Source organism: Chamaea fasciata, unplaced genomic scaffold, assembly GCF_029207755.1.
Source record: "Chamaea fasciata isolate MVZ Bird 193981 ecotype frontalis unplaced genomic scaffold, bChaFas1.0.hap1 SCAF_25, whole genome shotgun sequence".
NCBI lineage: Eukaryota > Metazoa > Chordata > Aves > Passeriformes > Sylviidae > Chamaea > Chamaea fasciata.
The window spans coordinates 4,414,907-4,435,038 of NW_027094110.1; the positions used below are offsets into that span (position 1 = coordinate 4,414,907).

The following is a 20,132-nucleotide window of genomic DNA, read 5'->3' on the forward strand; positions in this document are numbered from 1 at the left end:
CCAGTCTGCACGGATCTGTTCAGCCGGTGACACCCCCGGGCTCTGCCCACGGTGCAGTGCTGGAGCTGCGGCATGGTCCAGGCACAGGGAGCAAGCCCTGCCTGCCAGGGCTCGTGGGCTCCTCCAGCTCTGTGCATGAGGCCCTGGCAGGCTCAGAAATGGCAACTTCTGCCTGGGCAACAATTTTTTGGGGAGCTAAAGAGGATGCAGAGAGAAAAATGTGGGGCTGCAGCCTAAAGAACTGACTGAAATGAACAGAGGTTCTCGTTATGCTGATGATGGAGAGGGGGATCCCCTCTGTGTCTCTCTGAGACCTGTGTCTCCCCAGCATCACCTGTGTGGACATGACCTTTTCCTGGAGTGTTTTCCCCCAGGAAATATGTAACTGAGGGAGGTACAAGGCTGGAAATCCAGGGAAAGTCTGGGATGGACAGGAGTGTGGGCTGGCTCAGTGAGGCAGGTGAGGGCTCTCTGAGGTTAAGGGGCACCCCCCCACCACGGAACTGCACTGTGAGGCAAGGAATGGTGACAAGGTGGAAAAGGGACATCCTGAATCCAGCACTGGGGTCGCTGGGCTGTGAGGCTGAGCTACCAGCTGGGTCGCTGACATATTTGTGCCATATACGGCCACGGGGACAGTCCCAGGAGGCTCTCTGGACAGCACACGCCCAAAGAAGGCAGCACGGAGCGCAGGGAGGGCTGGCAGTGGCATTTATCTCGGCAGTCCCCGTCCCGCACTCTCCCGATCGGGGCAGCCCCGCGCCGCCCGCGCACGGACGGGCCGGTGCTGCCCTCGCGTGGCCGCGGGCGGCACCGCACCGCGCCCGGGGCCGCGCTGCCCAAAATCAGCCCCCGCTCCCTCCACTCCCAGAGCCTCTGGAGAGCGAGGAGGGAGGAAAAGGGGATCCAGCATGTCTGTGTGTGGTGGCAAACGTGTCCCCATCTTGCCCCGATCACCATGGAAAACCAGAACGCGGAGATGTCGGGGGTCTGTCCAAAGCCAGCAGTGAGAGCAGACGGGGGAGGCGTGACCCCCGCCCAGGCAGCGCAGGGGTGGGAATGGCCTCATTCTGCTTCATCACAGGGGCCTGCATCCTCCTCCTCCTCCTCCGGGTCTGTGATCCCCGCGGCAGAGCACGCCATGGCCTTCATCCAGCGTTGTTTCAGCTCCTCAGTGTCGGCCACGAAGGTGAACACCTGCCGCGACTGCACCAGCTGGAAGAGGTGCCGGGACTCGCTCTGGGGCATGTCCCGCACCTGGTAGCCCAGCAGGGGGATGGAGGTGTGGGCTCGGACGTCCTGCCAAGAAGAGAGACAACGGTGGGAGGCAGGGGATGGGCACAACGGGATGTCCCCTGGGGGTGGATTCGAGCCAGGCCTCACCTGAGGAGCTGCATAGATGTAGAGCACGAGGGGATCGTCCTGGGGGATCACGAACCAGCCCCGGGTGCCCCCCTTGCCGTTCTTGTCCAGCAGCTGCAGGGAACTGCAGAGCAAACTCCTGCTTGATACCTCTGCAGCTCCTTTCTGCCAAAAAAACCCCAACAAATCCCTCAATACCCAGTGCAGATGGTAGAAAGGGCACTGAGCTGAGATAATTTCCTGGGGAATTCCCTGCCCACTCCAGAAAACCCCCCAAAGCAGGGACAGGGGAGGGGCTGTCCTGGCTATGACGGTGCTGCTGACATCCTGTGGTGGAGGGAGTCCTGTGCGCTTGGTCCCAAGGCTTGGAGCACAAGCAATGGAGCTGCACCTCTGCATGCAACACATGCACCTTCTGACTGCTGTGGGAGTGACTCCCACCCCTCCTGCTGCGGCTGCAGGGCCAGGCTGGGGCAGCGAGGCTGGGGGCCAGGGTGGGGCAGCGAGGCTGGGGGCCAGGGTGGGTGGCAGCGCTCCCAGGGGATGGGGAGGGCGGGCAGAGAGGGGCGGAGCTCACCTCCAGGATCCCTTTGTGCTTCCCCTCGCGGTCCTCGAGCACCGTGCGGCCGGTGAGGAAGATGAAACACTCCTGGCAGACGCGGTTCGGGCGGTTCCCATCGTACTGCAGCTCGGCCTTGTAGTCGGAGCAGCGAGCACAAACCACCTGCAGCCACCAGACAGCGACATTGGTGACACTGGGGCAGGGCTAGGGGACCCAGCGACAGCTCCATGAGGAGCCGAGGGGATGGAACAGCCCGAAGCCTAGGAAAGGGGTATAGGGTGTAGGGAGAGGCGCACTCCTGGCCCAGCAGCCACCTGAGCAGGCCAGGAGGGAGGGAAGGGGGCACTCACATATCCACAGGCGCGGCAGTGGTGCCTGCGGCGGGTGATGGCGTTGAAGGGCTCCTTGCAGCGCATGCACATGGTCACCAGATTGTCCCGCACCCACTGCGGGGCTCGGCGGCCCAGCTCCTCTGTCTGGGGGTGGGACACCATAGTCTGGGTGGTCCCAGCTCCTCTGTCCTCACCTCTTCCTCTCCTCAGTCTCCCCCCAGGTCGGTTTAGTTGGGAAAGTGAGGTACAGCAAGGTGTGTTCTCCCGAGCAGCTGGGAGCACAGGGAGAGCAGGAGGGTTACCTTCAGTGCAGGGGTGTCTGTCTCCAGTCCATGGACTGCTGTCTTAAAAGTCTCACTCCTCTTCTCCTTCCTGTCAATGGCATCTTGGAAGGCCTAGAGGGGAAGGCAGGACTGGAGGGGCACTGGGGGTGCGCTGACCCAGGGCATCCAGCTGGGATGGCGGGGCTGTGTCCCCTCTCCCAGCACTTGGTGGTACCTTGATCCAGGTGTTCATCTCCTCCTCAGACCTGGGTACAAAAAGGAGCTGGATGAGCTGCTGTCCCTCCTCGCCGAGGGTCTGCATGTTGTCACCCCTCCCCTTACCTGGCTTGGAGCTCCAGTGTCCGCTGCTTTCCCGAGACCAGGAAGGTGTGAGGGAACTCAGTGTCCTTCAGCTCCCGCACCTGTGGGACACCAGAGAAAGGTCGTAGAGCTGAACCCACTTCCAGCACGCCTAGACCTTTCTCCATGACATGGGGCACAGGGATTTCCTTTGGGCACAAGCCCTTCAGCCCCTCAGATCCCACACATGCACAAGATTTCACTGGCATTTCCCAGGATCAGAGTACCAACCGCCCTCACGAAGCCACCCCTGGCTCCAGCTCCTCCCTCCCTCCCTCGGAAGTTTGGGCAGCAGCCACACCCCAGAGCAGAGGCTTTTGGAGGAGTCAGGAGCTGGGGGAAGCACCAAGACAAGGTGCCTGTCTGACCTGCATGCCCTCCACATCCATGCGGAGGTGGACTTGGAACTCGGCGCCCACCTGGATGACCTTGGGCACGCAGTACAGCAGCATGTTGTTGAACTGGGAGGGGAGAAGAGGGTGGGTTGGAGCCCAGCACAGCCTGCTCTGAGCTGCGGGCTTCCCTGGGGTCTGGAGTCCTTCACTCCCCACGGCTGAGCTGCTCCTTGGGAAGAATCCCACCTAAAACTTGACTGTTTCTCCCTCAGCCCCCTCCCACCCTGCAAAGATGAAGCAAGTCCCAGGGCTGCCATGCCCAGGGATCAGCAGATTCCTGAGTGTCCAGCACAAGGTGCCCTGCACTGAGTGGGGTCAACCCAGCCTCCCCCAGCTCTGAATTCATCCCCTCTGTGTCAAGGTGACCCAGCAACACCCTGGCCAGGCTGTGCTGCCCCTCTCCCCACTCCCATCTCATCTGCTCCCTCTCCTTGCCCCAGGCATCCCAGCTCCCACCAGGAACAGGTACTTCTCCGATGTGCTGTTGTTGCGGGTGGAGATTTTCTGGATTGGTCCCTCCTTGATCAGCTCGTTGGAGGGATCCACGATGTCATCCTCGAGGCCCAGCCTCTGATAGACCACCCAGAGGTTCTGCAGCCGTTCCTGGGGGAGGCAGTGACCTGTTTTTGTGGGGTGCTGAGCAGCCACAACCCTGTCACCGCTGGCTCCCCTCCTGCCCACCTCCCAGCCAGTTGCTGAGTACTGGGAGAGGTGACACAGCTGTCTCAGCCCAGACTGATCTTTGGGAGCAGCTCCCAGCCTTGTCCAGCTGGGCACATCCCAGCTGATTCTACAGATGTGACTTCCCCAGGCTTGGGATGCTGGGGCTGGGCATTAAGAGCAGGTCTAAGCTCCAAGAGCTGAACCCACAGGGCTCTTGTCCCCTTCAGGACTGTGCTGTGAGCTGCAAAGCATTTCCAGCTGGGACAGGGCCTCACCATCTCGGCAATAGCTGCATTGGAGTGCTTGGCCACCATAAAAATCATCTCCAGGGCCTCTGCAATGAGAACAGACAGGCTGGAGGTGAAACACCTGCTCTGGAGCTGTGGGAGGAAGCTTCTGGCTCTGTCCCTCATGGATGCATGTGAGTAGCAGCTGCTGCTTTTCTGTGAACAACCCAAGTGGCCCTGAAATGCTGTGCAGGAGTTTGGGTACAGCTGGACTGCACACGGAGGGGTCTTGGAGGGACAGACAGCCCCCTCCTCTATCCCTCCATGCCAGCAGGACTGAGAACTGTGTTATCCACAGGGGTCTGAAAGCTCCCCCAGCTGCTACAGATCTCTTTAGGGGATACTGTGGACACCTGACACACCATCCATCCCCTCCCCAGCCCCTGAAAAGGCAGAGTAATCCCTCTCCCTGCCAGAAAAGGATCAGACTGAGAGGTTTCTCCAAGGGCACAGAGCAGCTGGTGAGTGACTTTCATTCTGGTGCCCATGTACAACACCAGGGGTTGTTATTTCCCTACAAACCCACCCTGCCCTCCCCACCGTGGAGCCCCAAAGCCCTCACTCTCAGCATCGCCCCTGTCGGGGGATTGGGGCGGGAGTTTCCGGACGTAATCCTTCAGGAGGAGCTCGTAGCGTGGGATCCTCTGCACAGGTTCCAGCATGTGGTGCTGCAGCGTCAGGTTAGCACAGACCTTCCTCTTCTGGGCAGGGACAGCAGGCACGGAGAGAGGAACAGTGAGCAAGGCAGCTCCCACCCTCGGCTGTTTCCCCGTTCCCAGGAGATCTTGGGAGCTCTGCTGCGATCCCCCCGCCCTGCCCTTACCTGGATGTCAGCAATGAGCTCCTGGAAGGGGGGTGATTTCTCTGACCAGGCAGTGATGAGCTCCACAGCCTTGTCGAAGTTCTTCACGTACTCCCCATACATCTTGAGGAAGGGTGCAAGCTTCTGGATCACATCCCCAATGCGGGGGTTGCGGTTCCTGCAGGAGGGAACCACAGACCAGCAGCTTCCCCAGTCCGTCAGGGCGGGCAGACAGTGAGAGATGAACTGAAGGACCACGGTGGAGGACTGAGGTTTTCCCTGCTCCAACCTGCATCATCCCCACACTCTTTCCTGCTCTCCAGAACAGGAATGTCCCCACCTTGCACCCAGCCTGGGCTGTTCATACCCAGGCACACCCTCAGACCACCTGAGGTGTCACCCAACTTTCCATACTCTGATCTGAGCATTGGAAGGAAGCGTTTTCCAGCACAAGACATTTGGAGCAGCACAAGCTGAGCTCTGGTCCTGGTGGGAGCCCAAATTCAGTGCTCAACCCATTCTGGCCAAGCCAGCCAGGTGTCCTGCCCTCCCCTCCTGCAGCTCACCAATCCTCCATGCGCTTCCGCAGCTCTGGCAGGAAGAACTCAGCGTGGAACTGGTAGATGGAGGAGATGTTGGAAAAGATCATTTTCACCACCTCCTCCGGGACCGTCTTCCCAGTTTTGGCTTCTTTCATCAGCTCTGTATAGAATACCTGGAAGAAAGAAAGGTGAACAAAAAGGGCCAGGGAGATGCTTGAGGATCCCATTCCCTCTCTGAGACTGGCACGTCACCCAGTGAAAGGCCTGACTGCGGGAGGGAAATCCCAGGCCCCACAAGGAGAGGGGAATGGAAGGCTTTGCTGGGACAAGGGTGCTTCCCAGAGGTGTGGGGTGTAGAAAAGGCAAAGGCCAGACCCAATCTCTGGCTGTAAAGATCAGTAGCTCATGTGTTTCTCATTTTTACAGCTTCCATCACTTCAAAGTCCCCTTGCACTGGTCCCTCCACTCCCCAGTTCACCTGGTCAAGGAGGTGGAGGCGGTTGACATAAGCCTGCTCTGTCTCCAGCAGCTCCAGTGCAATTTTCTTTTCATCTGGTTCCTGCACGGGGAGCAGGGCTCAGTCTCATGGGCAGAGATGAGACGCTGAGCCAGCCACCAGCCTCTGCAGCTCACCTGGCATCCAGGCTCCAGGCCTGGGCCCTGTGGCCTCCTCCAGTCATCCTCATGGATTTTGGACCGCAGAGAACGGAGGCATTTGAAGCTGAGTCCATGCCGACCTTGCTGATCCTTCTCCTCATTCTCTTTTCTGCTCAGGGAGCAGCTCTGGCTGGCAGGGGATGTTGGAAGCTGCTGGGGCTGGCTGCCTGCCTGCTTGTCCCTCTGGGCAGATTTGCTGTCTCTGCTACAAAGGAATGTGATCAGCTCAGCCATTCCCCCAGCACAGCCCCCAGGCCCAGCTTAAAGCCACCAAAAGGGACAAGGGCAGCAGCTGCCCAGTGCTGACACTGCTCCGCTACAGCCCTGCAGTACAAACATCCTCAGCATCTTCCATGGCACCAGGATCCAGCCTCTCTTCTCCCAGTGCCCCCTGCTGCTGTGCCCAGTCCCTCTCCTGCTCCAGAAAAGCAGGATCCTGCTGTTTATCCCACCCACAGCTCTGGCTTTCTGCCTGCTGCCACCACAGAGAACAGCAGGGAGAGGCCCAAGAGCCAAGAGCGGGCCATGTGTGGGTGGTTTTGCAGACAGGTTGTTTTCTGGTGGTGTTCTCTCTTCCCTTTTCCAGCAAAGACAAAGAAAGCAGGTCCAGAGCAGGCATGAGGGAGAAGCCAGTGACTTGTCTGTCATCCAAGAGCTGGTCCCTGCAGGAAACTGCTCTGGGCAGAAACTGGAAATACATCCACTGCTGGTCCACAGATAGGAGTGGGATGGATAGGATGGGAAAGACATGAAGAAACTGGATATCAAACTGCAAAGTTGAGGAAAGGAGGTGACTTGAGGGGCAAAGACTCATCTGAAGAGGATGTCAGCTCCATCCCATGCTCGGGATGTCTGTGAGCTCAGGAGTACATCCACAGCCATGCACAAATCCCCTCCTGTCCAAGGGGGCTGGCAGAATTCTTTGGAGACAAAGACACTTTTTCCATCTCTCCCAGTGCCTCCCAAACCTGTGTCAGCCTAAAGCCACATCTGAGTCCCAACAGGGAACTTCTCTCTTTCTGTTTATGCTGACTTAGGCCAAACCATTGTCTGTTCCAAAATGCTCATTCCCAGGTTCCCCAGCTTCCTCTGAAAGTCTCAAGTTACTTTTATTTCCTCTAAATCAAACTCACACTCCAAGGCAAACAACAAACACACAGTCACAGTGACATGGGGGGCAGGTCAAACACTGCAGTGGTTCCAACACATCACTGTGGGATAATGGGGACAACCACAAAGTCTGGGGAAAAGCTCACAGCAGAGATGCAGGAGTTCCTGGAATGAAAGGAAATCTCGTGCCTGAGCATCTTCAGGAATTGCTGCAAAACTCACCTGTCCAACCACCCAGCCTCTCCAAGGCTCACTGAGAGCATCTCATGGTACCAGGAATGGCAGGATTCCATGTCTTGATCCAGCAGATGGAGAAACTGAGGCACAGCCCTGACAATAACTCACCTGAAGCCTCAGAATTATCTTTACACCAGAGCCAGATCCCCACGCTCAGACCCCAGCACACGCTGTCTGAGGGTCCCAGCTCACACTCCAAGGGAAGGAGCTGTTTTATGAAAGGAATTCTCTCTCTCTCTTAACATAATGCTTTATGTTTCCTTTCCTAGGAGCCACATCTCTGCAAACAACTGGACAGTCCAAGGCTAGGACCCTCACAGACACCCAGGCAGTTATTTCCCAGTGAAAACCCCTGCCTGCATATTTGCAAACCCTGATTCCTTTCCCTAGCAGCAGCAGGATGCATCGTCCAGGCTGAGTGTGAACATGCTGAGTGTGGGGGAATGGGCTGCCACAGCCTAACCCTGAGCCAGGCTGAACCACTCACACCCCACTGAGGTTTTCAGATTCCTGCTCATGACCCGCAGCGGGAGGAAGACACCGAGGCAGACCCGAGAGGTGAAGAATTGCAAATCACCTTGTCAGCTTCTCCACAGACTTGAAACCACCTCACAGTGGGTTTCCTCCTTCCCAGACCCACTCCACCTGGAGCACTAACACACCCTCAGCACCCAGAGCCCTCCTGCCTTACCAGTGCTCTTCAAACACAGCCACCAGCTTCACCACACTTTGCTGATTATCCACCTTTCCCTCCATGGCACGGGCTGGGAGCAGGTCCTGGGTGTGCAGGAGCTGCAGGGGCAGGTGCTGGGGGCTGCAGCTCCTTCCTCTGTCCCCCTCTCTGCTCTGAAGCGTTTCTGGCTGCAGTTTGGGAACGAGGATTTGCAGGAGGCCAAGCCTGCCCGCTGCCCTCTCTGTGGTAGCAGAGCTTGTGTCAGGGCTGGCCTCAAAAGGGAAGGGAAAGAAGAAGCACAGCAGTTTGTGGGTAGGAGAAACGCTGAGAGAACACTGGGAATGGCTTCAGTTTGGGAGGGATCAAAGCGGTGGCACAGCCAAAGCCAGAGCAGCAGCAGGGAGGCTGCAGGGCAGGTGTGACCTGGGATGACTCCCAGCTGTGCAGCCCAGGTGGGGTGGGCTGTGTCCCACCAGGGTGGCCGTCTGGGCAGTCCAGATGGCTGGGGGGGCCAGGAATGGGCCGGCAGGACCCTGGTGCCCAGGCAGGGCTGGTGTGTCTGCCTCAAACACCAAGAGCTGCGTGGCCGTGCGGCCAACCAAGGCCTGCTGGTAACAGCAGACAAGGGTCGTTGGCAAGAACCGCGAGAAAGAACACGATGGGTTTGGAGAAGGGGCCACGTGGAGGTAGGGCAGCGCTTCTCCAGAAAGGTCTGAGAGAGTGCACTGTGCATGAGAACCAATTTGCATGGAAAGTGAGAAACCCATCCCAGAGCTTGTGCCCCTGGACATCCCATCGGCCAGACCAATGCTGGAACCAGGTCTGGAGATCTCCTTTCCTTTTTCCTCTTTTTCCTTGTATTTTTGGGTTTTCCTTCCTTCCTTCCTTCCTTCCCTCCTTCCTTCCCTCCTTCCTTCCTTCCTTCCTCCCTCCCTCCCTCCCTCCCTCCCTCCCTCTTCGTTTCCTTCCTTCTCTCTCCCTCTTTACCTCGTGTCCTCTTTTCTCTCCCCCCTTTTCCCCAAACCCCTCTGCCGTGTGCTCACAAACCCCGCCAGGCACCGACAGCCAACTCGGCTCACCCCTAACACCCGCGGCCGCTCCGCCTCCCCCGCCGTCGCCATCACCCCCCCTGAGGCCGAGCCCGCCCCGCAATGGTTCCTCCCGCCCTGGTCCCCCCCGCGCTGTGGGGCGCGGTGGTGGCGGCCGGCGCGGTGACGCGCGCGCCGTGGCGGCCATGGCGGCGCTGCCCCCGGAGCCGCTGTCGCCGCCTGGCGGGGGCGCGGCGGAGGCGGCGGGGCCTGAGGGCGCCGAGGGGCTCTTCGTGCTGCTGGGCGCGGGGCTGGCCGCCGCCAGCCACCCGCTGCTCTACGTCAAGCTGCTCGTGCAGGTCCGCTGGGGGGCGGGGGGGAGGCGGGGGGAGAGCAGGGGCACGGTGGGGCGGGAGTCCCGTGTGTAACGGGGGTCGCGACTCCGGGATAATGGAATCTGGGTAACGCTCCCATGGAGGCCTCCGTGCGCTGGGGGGGTCACGGTACATACAGCCCCACCCCGGGTAACGGGGCCCCGTGTGCGATGGGGGGACCTCAGTGTGTGTGTGAGGGGATGGCGTCCCAGTGGGTAATGGGGGACCGGGACCCCGGTGTAACGGGAGGAGGTGGGTTCCTGCGTAGTGCCCCTATGGAAACCCCCATGTGCTTGGGTTGTATTTACAACATGTACAGCCCCCCCCGTTACAATGAGACCCCCCTGTGCGATGGGGGCATCTACAGAATGGGGGGCACCTATAGAATGGGAGACCCCCTTGTGTAACGGGATGGAGTCCCTGTGTGTGATGGGGGATCGGGACCCCAGTGTAATGGCTGGAAGTGGATTCCTGTTTTGTGCCCCTGTGGATGCTCCATGCACTGGGGGTCACTGCATAAACAGCCCCCCCCCCTCCCCCCATTATAACGAGACCCCCTGAGCACTTGTAGAATGAGGGACATCTGGGTCCCCCATATGGAAGGGGATGGGGTCCCCTATACACTGGCAGGCCCTATATAAAAATGGGGTCCTATATAATAGGAAGGTGAAGATGCCTTCTACAACAGGAATACCCTAAATAGGGGACACTATATAATGGAGGGGTGAGGGCCCCTGTGCAGTGGGGACTCCTTTGTAGTGGGGCATTGGGACCCCTCCTATGATGGGGAATGGGGACACCCAGTAATCTGGGAACCCCTATAAAATTATCCCTCTGCCATGGGGCCTCCCATATAAGGAGGGATAGGAAACCCCAAGACCCTCTCAGTAATGGGGTCTCCCTAAAGTGGGAGGGTAGAGGATGCCCTGTAACCTAGGGACCCCATAAAATGGGGAAAGGAGTGCCTGAGAGTGGTGGGGAGATGCTGGGATCAATCCTGTTCATCCCAGGGACTTTGGGAACACCACAAAAGAGACCTGCTCACAAGGTTTCTCTCTTAGGTTGGCCATGAGCCTCTACCTCCAACCATTGGCAGAAATGTGCTGGGGAGGAAGGTCCTGTACCTGCCCGGCTTCTTCACCTACGGTGAGTGACTGTCCTTCCCTGCCCTCACAAGATCTTGCCCTCAGGGAATCGGGGCTGGGAGCTGCCAGGCAGACTGAGCTGACCCCCAGCAGCACTCCCACATCCCCCTGGGATCATCCCGAGGCTGCAGTGAGGCATAAACCACCACAAGTCCTTCCAAGGCTGTCAGATTTATGTCCCTGTTGCTGGGGACAAGGGGGTGGTGGCCACAGTGTTGGTGCTGCATCATGTTCCCGTGGCACATTGCTCTGGGTTTGGGGAGGGAGGTTTAGGTGGTGTAGGCTTGTTGCAGGAGGGTTTTGTGTGTTTTGGAGATTGCAAAATACTTTCCTTCTGCTCCAAAACAGCCCTGGAATAACCTGCCCCCTGCCCTGCTCATTTGTGTTGTAGATGGAGCCCTAAAGGGACAGAAATACCAAGAAAAGGGCAGCTAATATGTTTAGAAGGGGAAAAAAAAAAAGTAGTGCTTTCCTCTTTTTGTGGGTGGAGCAGTGTGGGAGAGGTGGGTGAATACTTTGTGACCTGCTGTCACAGCAGCTTTGCTGTGGGGAGGGGGAATGCACTGTCCTGACAGCGAGCTAGGCCAATCCCAAAATCAGCCAGTGGTGTCCATGGGGTGGAACCAGCACAGGAGCAGGATGAGAGCACTGGGAGCCCATCCTGGGCCACCCAGGGCTGGAAATGCTGCAGTGCTGCCCTTTGGAAGATGCAGTTTCCAAACAGATGGGTGGTGTTGGGTGATGCAGGTGCAGAGCCCACCTGGCTTTGCTTGGACAGCACAGGCCAGGGGCCAGGAGCAGCCAGTAGCCACCAGCACACAGTGGGTTCTATCCCACCTCGTTGTATGTGGGAGAAATGGGATCTCTGGGCTTTCTTTGCAACGGGAGACCTGAGGAAGTTTGCCTGGGAGAACGTGGTGTGGCAGGAACTGAACGGGGGTTTGTGAGATCCGTATGAACCCTGAGTCAGACTTCCCTGGGGTGGAGGGAGGAGGTGACAGCACAGAGCACATGGGATGATCCCCCCTGCCTGGTTCAGTCCAAACTGCCTTGGAGCCCTTTCAGGTGAGCAAAAGCATCAAAAGACAAAACGTAGCCCAAAATACTGGAGCTGTCCTTCCAAATTAGGCAGATGACAGAGAGTAAGGATTCTTGTCCTCCGGTATGAAGTTTATTCAGGACTGTTACAATGAATCACTTACTGTGGGGCCGTGGAGTGGCTGCCCTGCTGAGCTGAGCCTGGTGTGGTTTCAGCTGGACCCTGGGGCTGTTTTTGGGGTGCTCTCCATGTATTGTCCCCTTCCCAACTGACAGCAGCCTGGTGTTGTCCCACCCAGCCAGACACATTGTGGAAGTGGATGGGAAAAGAGGCCTCTTCCGTGGCCTGACTCCTCGCCTCATCTCAAGCACTTTATCAACCATCACCAGAGGGAGTGTGAAGAAGGTAAAGGTCAGCTTCTCTCTCCATTAATCACCTGCAGGGTCATTGCTACTGCAGCAAGTGCCTGCAACCAGCCAGGGCTGCACAGGAGGACTGATGCACCCATCCCTCTCCATCTCCTGAGGGAATAATCCTCCAGTGCCCTTATCCCCAAAGCATTTTTTTTATTTATAAACCATTTTAATTTGATTTGGCACCACCTTGCCTTGTATCCTCTGTCAGCAGTTTTGTGACTCCTCTATTCCTCTATTTTACTTTCCATCCTTTCTTCTTCTGTGTTCCTTCTTGCCTGTTTGTCTTGTCCTTGCATCTAGAGCAAGGCTTTCCGTGGTTTCCCCCAGTCCTCAGACATTATGGGTCAGCGTCTCCATCAGTTCTGACCATGTTTCTTCCCTCTCCACTCAGGCTTTTCCACTGGAAGACATGGAGCACGTGTCTAACAAGGATGACGTGAAAACTTCGCTTAGGAAAGTGGTCAGAGAGGTGAGGAATGGATATTGCCCATTAATGAGTGGCTGGGGAGGTCCCTGAGGACGTGGGTGAGATTACCTGGAGAGAAACTGGGGTGAGAGGTTTGTTGTCTTTAGTGGCCATTCTGTGTCCACCCATGGAATAATTCACAGGAACAGAGGTTTGCCACAAGAACAGACCTCAAAAGAGGGACCCAGAATGGGTTTCCCCACACTGAGGGAAAGAGCCTGGGCCGTGCAGGAGGAGCAGCACAGCTTTTCTCACAGGTGTTTTCTCCTCCCTTCCCAGACATCCCACGAGATGATGATGCAGTGTGTGTCCCGGGTTGTCTCACACCCGCTGCACGGTGAGTCCTGTCCCCTGGCTGGCAGCCCCATCCAGACTGGGAATCACCCCAAACCCTGCTCACTCAGGGGGATGATGCTTATGATACTTCTCTATCATATGAGGCTGATGCTGGGATTTGCCTTCAGGCACTAGCACAGCTGAGCAGCGAGTTTCTCTCTTCCCACTCATCCAGGACCTTGTCCTAGAGGTCCCTCTGGGGTTAGGGCCAGTAGCAGCCTTCCAGTGCCTAAAGGGGCTCCCAAGAGAGTTGGAGAGGGACTTTGGACGAGGGCATGGAGAGACAGGACACAGGGAATGGCTTCCCACTGCCAGAGGGCAGGGTTAGATGGGATATTAGGAAGGGTTTCTTCCCAAAACCTGTCACAGGGTGCCCAGAGAAGCTGTGGCTGCCCCTGGATCCTTGGGAGTGTCCCAGGCCAGGCTGGATGGGGCTTGGAGCAACCTGGGATAGTGGAAGGTGTCCCTGCCCATTCCAAAGGGTTTGGAAGAAGATGATCTATCAGGTCCCTTCCAACCCAAACCTCTGTGTGATCCTCTGAAATCCTTCCCACCACTTAGAGGCTCAGGAAAGGCCCCAGTTTCTAATGAGTCTTGCAGTGCTGATGACCACTGAGAGGAGCTGGAGATGCTGTGAGTTGAGGGAGAGCAGAAGGGTCATGTTTCATTTTCTTTCACGTCTATTACAACCTGAACTGGATTTGTTTCTCTATGAGCCCTGTGTTTCTTTCCTCCCAGTGATCTCCATGCGCTGCATGGTCCAATTCGTAGGCCGGGAAGTCAAATACAGGTGAGCGGCTGCACCCCCGGGGTCAGGGGTGCCAGGTGCTCCTGTGCCATGGGGAATAGGGTTATCCAGGAGGCTTGAGAGACTGAAAAGTGAATCTGAGCTGGGTTAGGGGCTTGAAGGGATGTGGGAAGGCTGGGCTCTGCCCCTGACGTGCCTCTGTTCCTTATGCCCGTGGAGTTTGGGGCTGTATCACCCCTTGCTGATCACACAACGAGTCTCCTGCCTTTTTCCTTTGGCTATTCATGGAAAGGGAAGGCAGCAGGGAGGCAGAGTGGATAACACAAAGCTTTGCTGCAGCCCTGCTTAGTCTGTAAAATTTTTTCCAGCCTTTTGCAGTACCAGCTGCCTCTCTGCAGGGCAAAACTGCCTGTGGAGCGACATGGAGGCACGCTAGACAGGATTCCAGCCAGCCCACGACAGCCAGCTCAAGTTCCCAAAGGCAGGGCAGGGTTCTTGGGCTTAGAATCAGCCAAATCAAACCATATCACACAACATCTGTACCCACTCACAGAGCTCTTGTACCTTCAGCACTGAACAGCTGCGTGCAGGTTGGGTGTTCTCCCGGGCGTCACTGCAGACTGGCCGAGCACAGACACCACCTTCCTTCCCTCAGACCTGCCTGGTCTGAGGAGAATAAGCAGAACAGGCTGCCTTCTGCTGGAATGATGGTTGGGGAGGCACTGCCATGCCTGGGGGCTGCAGGATGCCTGTGAAGTTGCACTGGGCAGAGGTGGAACGACTCTGCACACTCACAGCTCTCTTCCTTTCTTGGCAGTGGTGTGTTCAGGGCCATTGGCAGGATATTTAAGGAAGAAGGGATCCTGGGATTCTTTGTGTACGTGAGTTGTTGTTTAAATACTTTCTCCCATAGCCTGAAGGCACTGATGGCTCTGCTGGCAGCTCTGCCAACCCCAGCTGGAGTCACACTGAGCTGAAACCTTGTCTGACAAAGGGACTCCCGCATCACTCCCACGATTAAATCTGTGCCTTTGACCTCCAGTTTGACCATTAAGTTTGCCCCAGATCTTATCTTCAATCAAACCTTCAGAGCCCAGAGGAAGCTGCATTTTTTCTTAGCTTTCTTTTTCCCTTGGTGCTTCTTTGTGTTTCTGTGAAGGGCCATTTAAAGCCTTTGTTTGTGCAACAGGCACCAAGATCAAGTGCAACAATGAGATCCCTTGTTGAAATGAAAGCCAGGGCCTGGATAAGCATCATATTCCTCTGCAGAGCACTGTAGGTGCTTGTAATGAGCAGATTTACCTGTGTGCCTGGAGTGTGGTGGTGCCTGGACCAGGAGGAGCTGAAAGGTGTTTCCAGCTGCTTACAGAGCATTGCAAATTGGTGCATCACTGAAATGGAAGTTTAGTGGACACCTTTTTGCTTGAACCCTTAATTAATTCTTCCTGCCTTTCTTTTTCACATCTACATAAAAGCAGAACTACCTGCTGTCTCTGCTCGTGGTGGGGAGATAACTCACTTTATAATGTCAATAATAGTAAAGGCAGCTCTGGAATTTCAGTAGGGGTTTTGGGGATGCCTTTGGCTGTGCAGTCACAAAATGTGGGCCTCCAGATGAAACCTGAATGCATCAGGAGGAGGGAGGCAATCACAGGGGGGTCTCACACTATCCTTCCCCAAGGGGAAATGGCCCGGGGTCTGCAGAGATCCCACCCATTCAGTGTCACTGCTTCTTCCTTTGGCAGCCCACAGCTTCTCAGCTGAGCTGTGCAGCTCCAAATTTGCTCCACTAAATACAGGATCCTCTGGGATGGTCCCTGTGAGTGGGGCATGGCTGGAGCAGGCTGCTCACTACCCTCCACCTCCCAGGGAGGTGATCTGAAAGAAGCCTCCACATGAAATAAACACTGCTGGTAACCTAATGAATCGTAATAGTTCACAGGAAAGGCTTTAACACAACCCAGATTGTCTCAGGAGGGCTCTGAAGTTCTACATGCTCTGTAACCCTGTTAGGAAATCCCACTGCTGTGAGGGGAGCACAAACTGCATCTGAAAGGCCAAACTGCTGGTTTTCTCCTCTCAGCCCTCCTGGTGCAATCCCAGCACATCCCCTGCCCTAAAATCATGGCAGTGCACTTGTTTCTCATGGCCTTATAACCACCCCCAGCAGTAACAGTGGCACGTACTCTGTGGGTGTGTGCCTGGCTAGAGATAAAGACTTTTCAAGGATGGATTTATCTCCCTTCCCCTCATATCTGCAACAGGCTCCTGCCAGCCCAGGAAGGTGTTCCCTGAGCTCCAAAACTGCTGGGCCTGGTCAGCTCAGGGATGGCTTGTCCCAGGTCCCTTGCACTGGGGTTTCTGCCATTGGGTCACATCACTGTACATCATTCAGGCTTCCTCCTCTGCCTGCTGCAGTTCCAGCTTTTCTTCATCTTCCAAAAATATTCTCAGGTCAGATCTTGGACATCTCAGCAGCTGTGAGAATTGCAGCACTCACGTTTTTTATGTCAATAGGAGTAAAGGTGGCGCTGGAATTCCAGGAGGGGTTTTCCCTCCTGATGCCTTTGGCTTGTTGGCTTTTTTTAGTTCCTTTCTGCAGCTCTCACACCCCTGCTTTCCAGTCATCCAGCTCAGGGCCAGCAGCTGTCATTACCTTGGAGGGGAGAGAGGGATGGGATCCTTGTTGGAAGTGGAATAAACAGTCTGACTCTCTATCAACAGTTGGGTGAGGTTTTCCTTATGGGGCTGCCCTGGCCCAGCCCTTTGCTTCTGGACTTCATTAGGCTCTGTTGTATCTGCAGCAGCTCAAGAGCCTCAGACTTAACTTTGAGTTAGAGAAAGGATGGTTTTTACAAAGGCGGAAAGCCAAACACAAAGCAGAACATCTCTTTGGGGCCAGAGAGCTTTGATTTCTTTGTCCTGTCTGCTGCTCTCATGTATTACATCTTTGAAGCCAGTGAATCTTCTGTTGAAGGTTTCTGCTGTGCCCGGCCCCTCAGACCTCAGCTGCATCCCCAGAGCTGCTGGGGCCTTAACAATGCAGAAGTTGTTCCCAAAACCAGTCCCAGTTGCTGCTCTGCTGCTGCAGCAACCACAGCAGGAAACAAACTGGTCCCTTGCTTTGAGGAGGCAGCGTCATGTTTGGGAGGAAACAAATGACTCAAATTTATGTGCCTGGAGGTGCCTTTTTCCAGCTCAGCAAACACTCCTGTGGCTCTTGACAGGCTCCTCTTCAGAACTGACCACATCTGCTGGTGTAACACAGGTTTGACACACACCTGGATCCTTTTGCAGCGGAACAACCCCTGCAAAAGCAGAAAACCCTGCACTGGTGCAGCAGATGCTGAAGGAACACCAACAAACTGGAGAAACCCTCTGGAACATTTTGTTAAAGTTTTAGTGCCATTGTCTGCAAAAGCTGGCGGTGCTGGTGCTGCTGGGAGCTCCACTGTGTCAGTGGGAGGCATTAACCAAACAGCTGTGCTCCTGGGGGCAGCAGGGACTGGGAACAATCAGAGGGACCTGGGTGTTCCCCTAGTTACCCCCACTTCTCCGTGGAGCAGGTGGTGCAGGGACAACCCCTCTCATTTTGATTTCTAAAAGAAGGGAGATTCCACAAAGAGATGACCTTCTCATTCTGCGTCCAAAAGAGCATCTTCAGAAATGGAAACGACTTCATCTCTGTCTCGCTTGGGTTTCTCAGCAGGAGTTGGGCCAGGAAGGGATTTGGGATAGAACAAGGGGGACTTGAGTCACACCCAAAAAATGGATCCTAAAACCAGCCAGAGCAGCACGTGTAGTACCAAGTTTGAAGGCTGAGAGAGCTCTTCCCTGAAATCTCCTTTTTCAGTTTCTCCCGAAGTAAAAATTTCATTTTGGGGGAGTGGAGTTCCTCTGAGCTGATGGTGGAAAGGAGAGCTCGGGAGGTGGCACTGGGGCCCTCCTGCACCTCACACCCCTCCTTTTACCTTTGCAGTGGGTTAGTCCCTCACATCCTGGGGGATGTCATCTTCCTCTGGTGCTGCAACCTCTTGGCTCACTTCATCAACACCTACGCAGTGGATGACAACGTGAGTGGAGGTGCCTGAGGGAGGGCTTGGGGTCTGGACCAAGCACCTGCAGTGGGAAGGAGTTCGTGGGGAGCAGGGGCTGATTTAATACAGACCCCTGGCTTTGGGGACGTCCCTGTGAGAGTGCTGGAGGCGCTGTATGTGCTCGGGGCTGTACTTCACCTGCACTTTGGGGGATCACGGTTGACAGTAAATGCCCTCCCCGACTCTCAGCTGGAATGCAGCTGCTCTCCGTTGCTTTCTGCCTCGTCCCCTGCCCCTTGCCCCTGGCCTCAGGCTCAGGGAATGTCACATAACGACAGTGCCAGCCTGGTGTCATCCCTCTGCTCCACACCACCTTTGGTTTCTCTCTGCAGTTCAGCCAGGCATCGGTGATCCGGAGCTACACCAAGTTCGTGATGGGGGTATGTAGGCAGCTGCCGTGTCCTTTCCCCTCCTCCTGCCACCTCTGGGCTGAGAGCTCGTGCTCTGGGGGCACAGGCTGGTCTGTACTTGACACATCCCTTACCCAAGGATAACTCTGCTGACATGGAAAAGCTGGAAATAGCGTTTTTGACACGGGGAGCGTTAGAGAGGCTGCTGGTTTTCTGTGCTTTCAGATCGCTGTGAGCATGCTGACCTACCCGTTCCTTCTCGTGGGAGATCTCATGGCAGTGAACAACTGTGGGTATGTCCTTCACACTGAGATCTAAAGCTTTCCCTTCCTTTCTTGCAGCCCCTTGTTGTCTGAATGGGCTGCTAACGACCGTAAAGCTTTCCTACAGCCCCGTAAACTCTGTGGCACCTCGCAGAGCTGGCTCGTTTCCTGTCCCAGGATGCTTATAATTTTAGATCAGAGGGCACAGACATAAGCAGCAGAAAAGCTCAGGTGGTGAGAAATCGGGAGAGTTGTGGTGGTGTGGTCCGATCTGAGCTAAGCTGGAGGCACAGGGATCAAAGGGACCGTGCTGGCTCGAGGGAGCAGCACGAGGGAAGCAGAGGAGCAGGACCAAGCTTGCCTTCCCAATCGCACTGCTGCGAGCCTTCTGCATTTGTGCTCATGGGAACGGGATGGAATCCAAGTCTGGCGTGGTGTTTTCTCAGTATCTGCTGGCTTTTGAAGGTGTAGATACGGTCCTGGACTTTGCACGTCTCCAGGTAATGCTCCTTGTTTGTGCACTCCAGGGGTAATTAAATTACAGATCTGCTGCATTGTAAATAACTAGCTGTCACTTGGCTGCCAGCCCAGTGTGGACAGTGTCCCGTGTCCTCGTTCACACTTCCTGCTGCTCTTTTGTTACCTGTGTGGGTAAGGTGACACATCCACCTCAGCTGTTCCCTGTTGCCGTGCAGGTTGCGCGCCGGCCTCCCTCCCTACGCTCCTGTCTTTGCATCCTGGATCCACTGCTGGAGGTACCTCAGTGCTCAGGTGAGGGAGCAGGGCACACACTGGGCTTTGGGCTCCCTCTGCTCCTTCCCCAAGTCTCCAGCATTCCCCAAAAGTGCCTGTGCTGCATCTTTGCCATGCTCTGTAGCCTACTTCTGTCCCTCCGGCTCTGGCACTGGTACCAGCATGGCAGTGTTGCTCTGCCCATTGCACACCCCGAGCTTGCAGCCCGTGAGCTTTTAGCCCGTGCATTGCACACAGCAGAGTCTGTGCCCCTCTGCATCTGTCACCCCTGGGGGAAATGCCCAGCTCCAGCACACCCACAGGCCTGGAACATCACTTTGTCCTGCAGGGCAGCCTAGGGTGCCCAGGCCTTGCAGCCCTGCCACGGGCACGGAGTCAGGCCCTGCTAAAAGAGCTGCAGTTCCCTGGCCAGGTCTCAGGCTGCCCTGACCCTGGGCTCTCCTCCTCAGGGGCAGCTGTTCCGTGGCTCCAGCCTGCTGTTCCGCAGGGCCTCCATCCCAGCCGCCTCCTTCCCCATCGACTGACGCCTCGGCAGGGAGAGCTTTCAACTCGGACTCCTCAAGAAACCCCAAGCTTGTTTCGATATCTGTATATTTCTATTTTCTGATCCAAAGTCCATGGTGCCAGAACTGACGCCTCCTCTCCAGCAAGGCCAGCAACAGACTTCTGGACATCTGGCTTCAGGCTGCAGCTGGACCAAAGCTCCATCCTCATGGCTGTCTCAACTGGGATGTGTAGCAGAGAGAGCAGAAAGGCATTGTCCCTTTGGTCCAGGCTGTAGCCCTGGAGTTGCTGGGGAAGTCCAGGAATCGAGAAAATGCCCAGGTACTAAAGGAGCCAGCCATGAGCTGCAGGGACAAAAGACTGCTTTG

At 56.2% G+C, this 20,132-nt stretch overlaps 2 protein-coding genes across 3 annotated transcripts; one reads left to right on the forward strand and one right to left on the reverse strand.

Annotated features, from left to right (window-relative positions):
* Positions 1-694: 694 nt before the first annotated feature.
* On the reverse strand, positions 695-9,363 carry FGD2 (FYVE, RhoGEF and PH domain containing 2). Of its 2 annotated transcripts, XM_066204057.1 has the most exons (17): positions 9,325-9,363; positions 7,558-8,512; positions 6,202-6,430; positions 6,047-6,127; positions 5,593-5,741; positions 5,048-5,204; positions 4,787-4,925; positions 4,213-4,271; positions 3,731-3,877; positions 3,248-3,340; positions 2,862-2,941; positions 2,755-2,785; positions 2,559-2,651; positions 2,275-2,400; positions 1,940-2,086; positions 1,384-1,527; positions 695-1,299 (listed from the first exon to the last, which is right to left on the reverse strand). In XM_066204057.1, exons 2-17 carry the CDS (start codon positions 7,626-7,628, stop codon positions 1,066-1,068), a joined length of 1,980 nt encoding a protein of 659 aa, XP_066060154.1. In that variant the 5' UTR covers positions 7,629-8,512; positions 9,325-9,363; the 3' UTR covers positions 695-1,065. The 2 variants fall into 2 exon arrangements, with proteins under 2 accessions (XP_066060154.1, XP_066060155.1); XM_066204058.1 differs by lacking the exon at positions 9,325-9,363 and having other exon boundaries at positions 8,264-9,166.
* A 33-nt stretch (positions 9,364-9,396) lies between these two features.
* On the forward strand, positions 9,397-19,906 carry MTCH1 (mitochondrial carrier 1). The gene is given in 13 exon segments (XM_066204059.1): positions 9,397-9,454; positions 9,457-9,632; positions 10,709-10,793; positions 12,130-12,236; positions 12,639-12,716; positions 12,993-13,050; positions 13,788-13,839; positions 14,615-14,674; positions 17,777-17,870; positions 18,227-18,274; positions 18,470-18,537; positions 19,203-19,278; positions 19,710-19,906. Coding segments are annotated over 13 exon segments (1,035 nt in total). The 3' UTR covers positions 19,785-19,906.
* Positions 19,907-20,132: the final 226 nt, after the last annotated feature.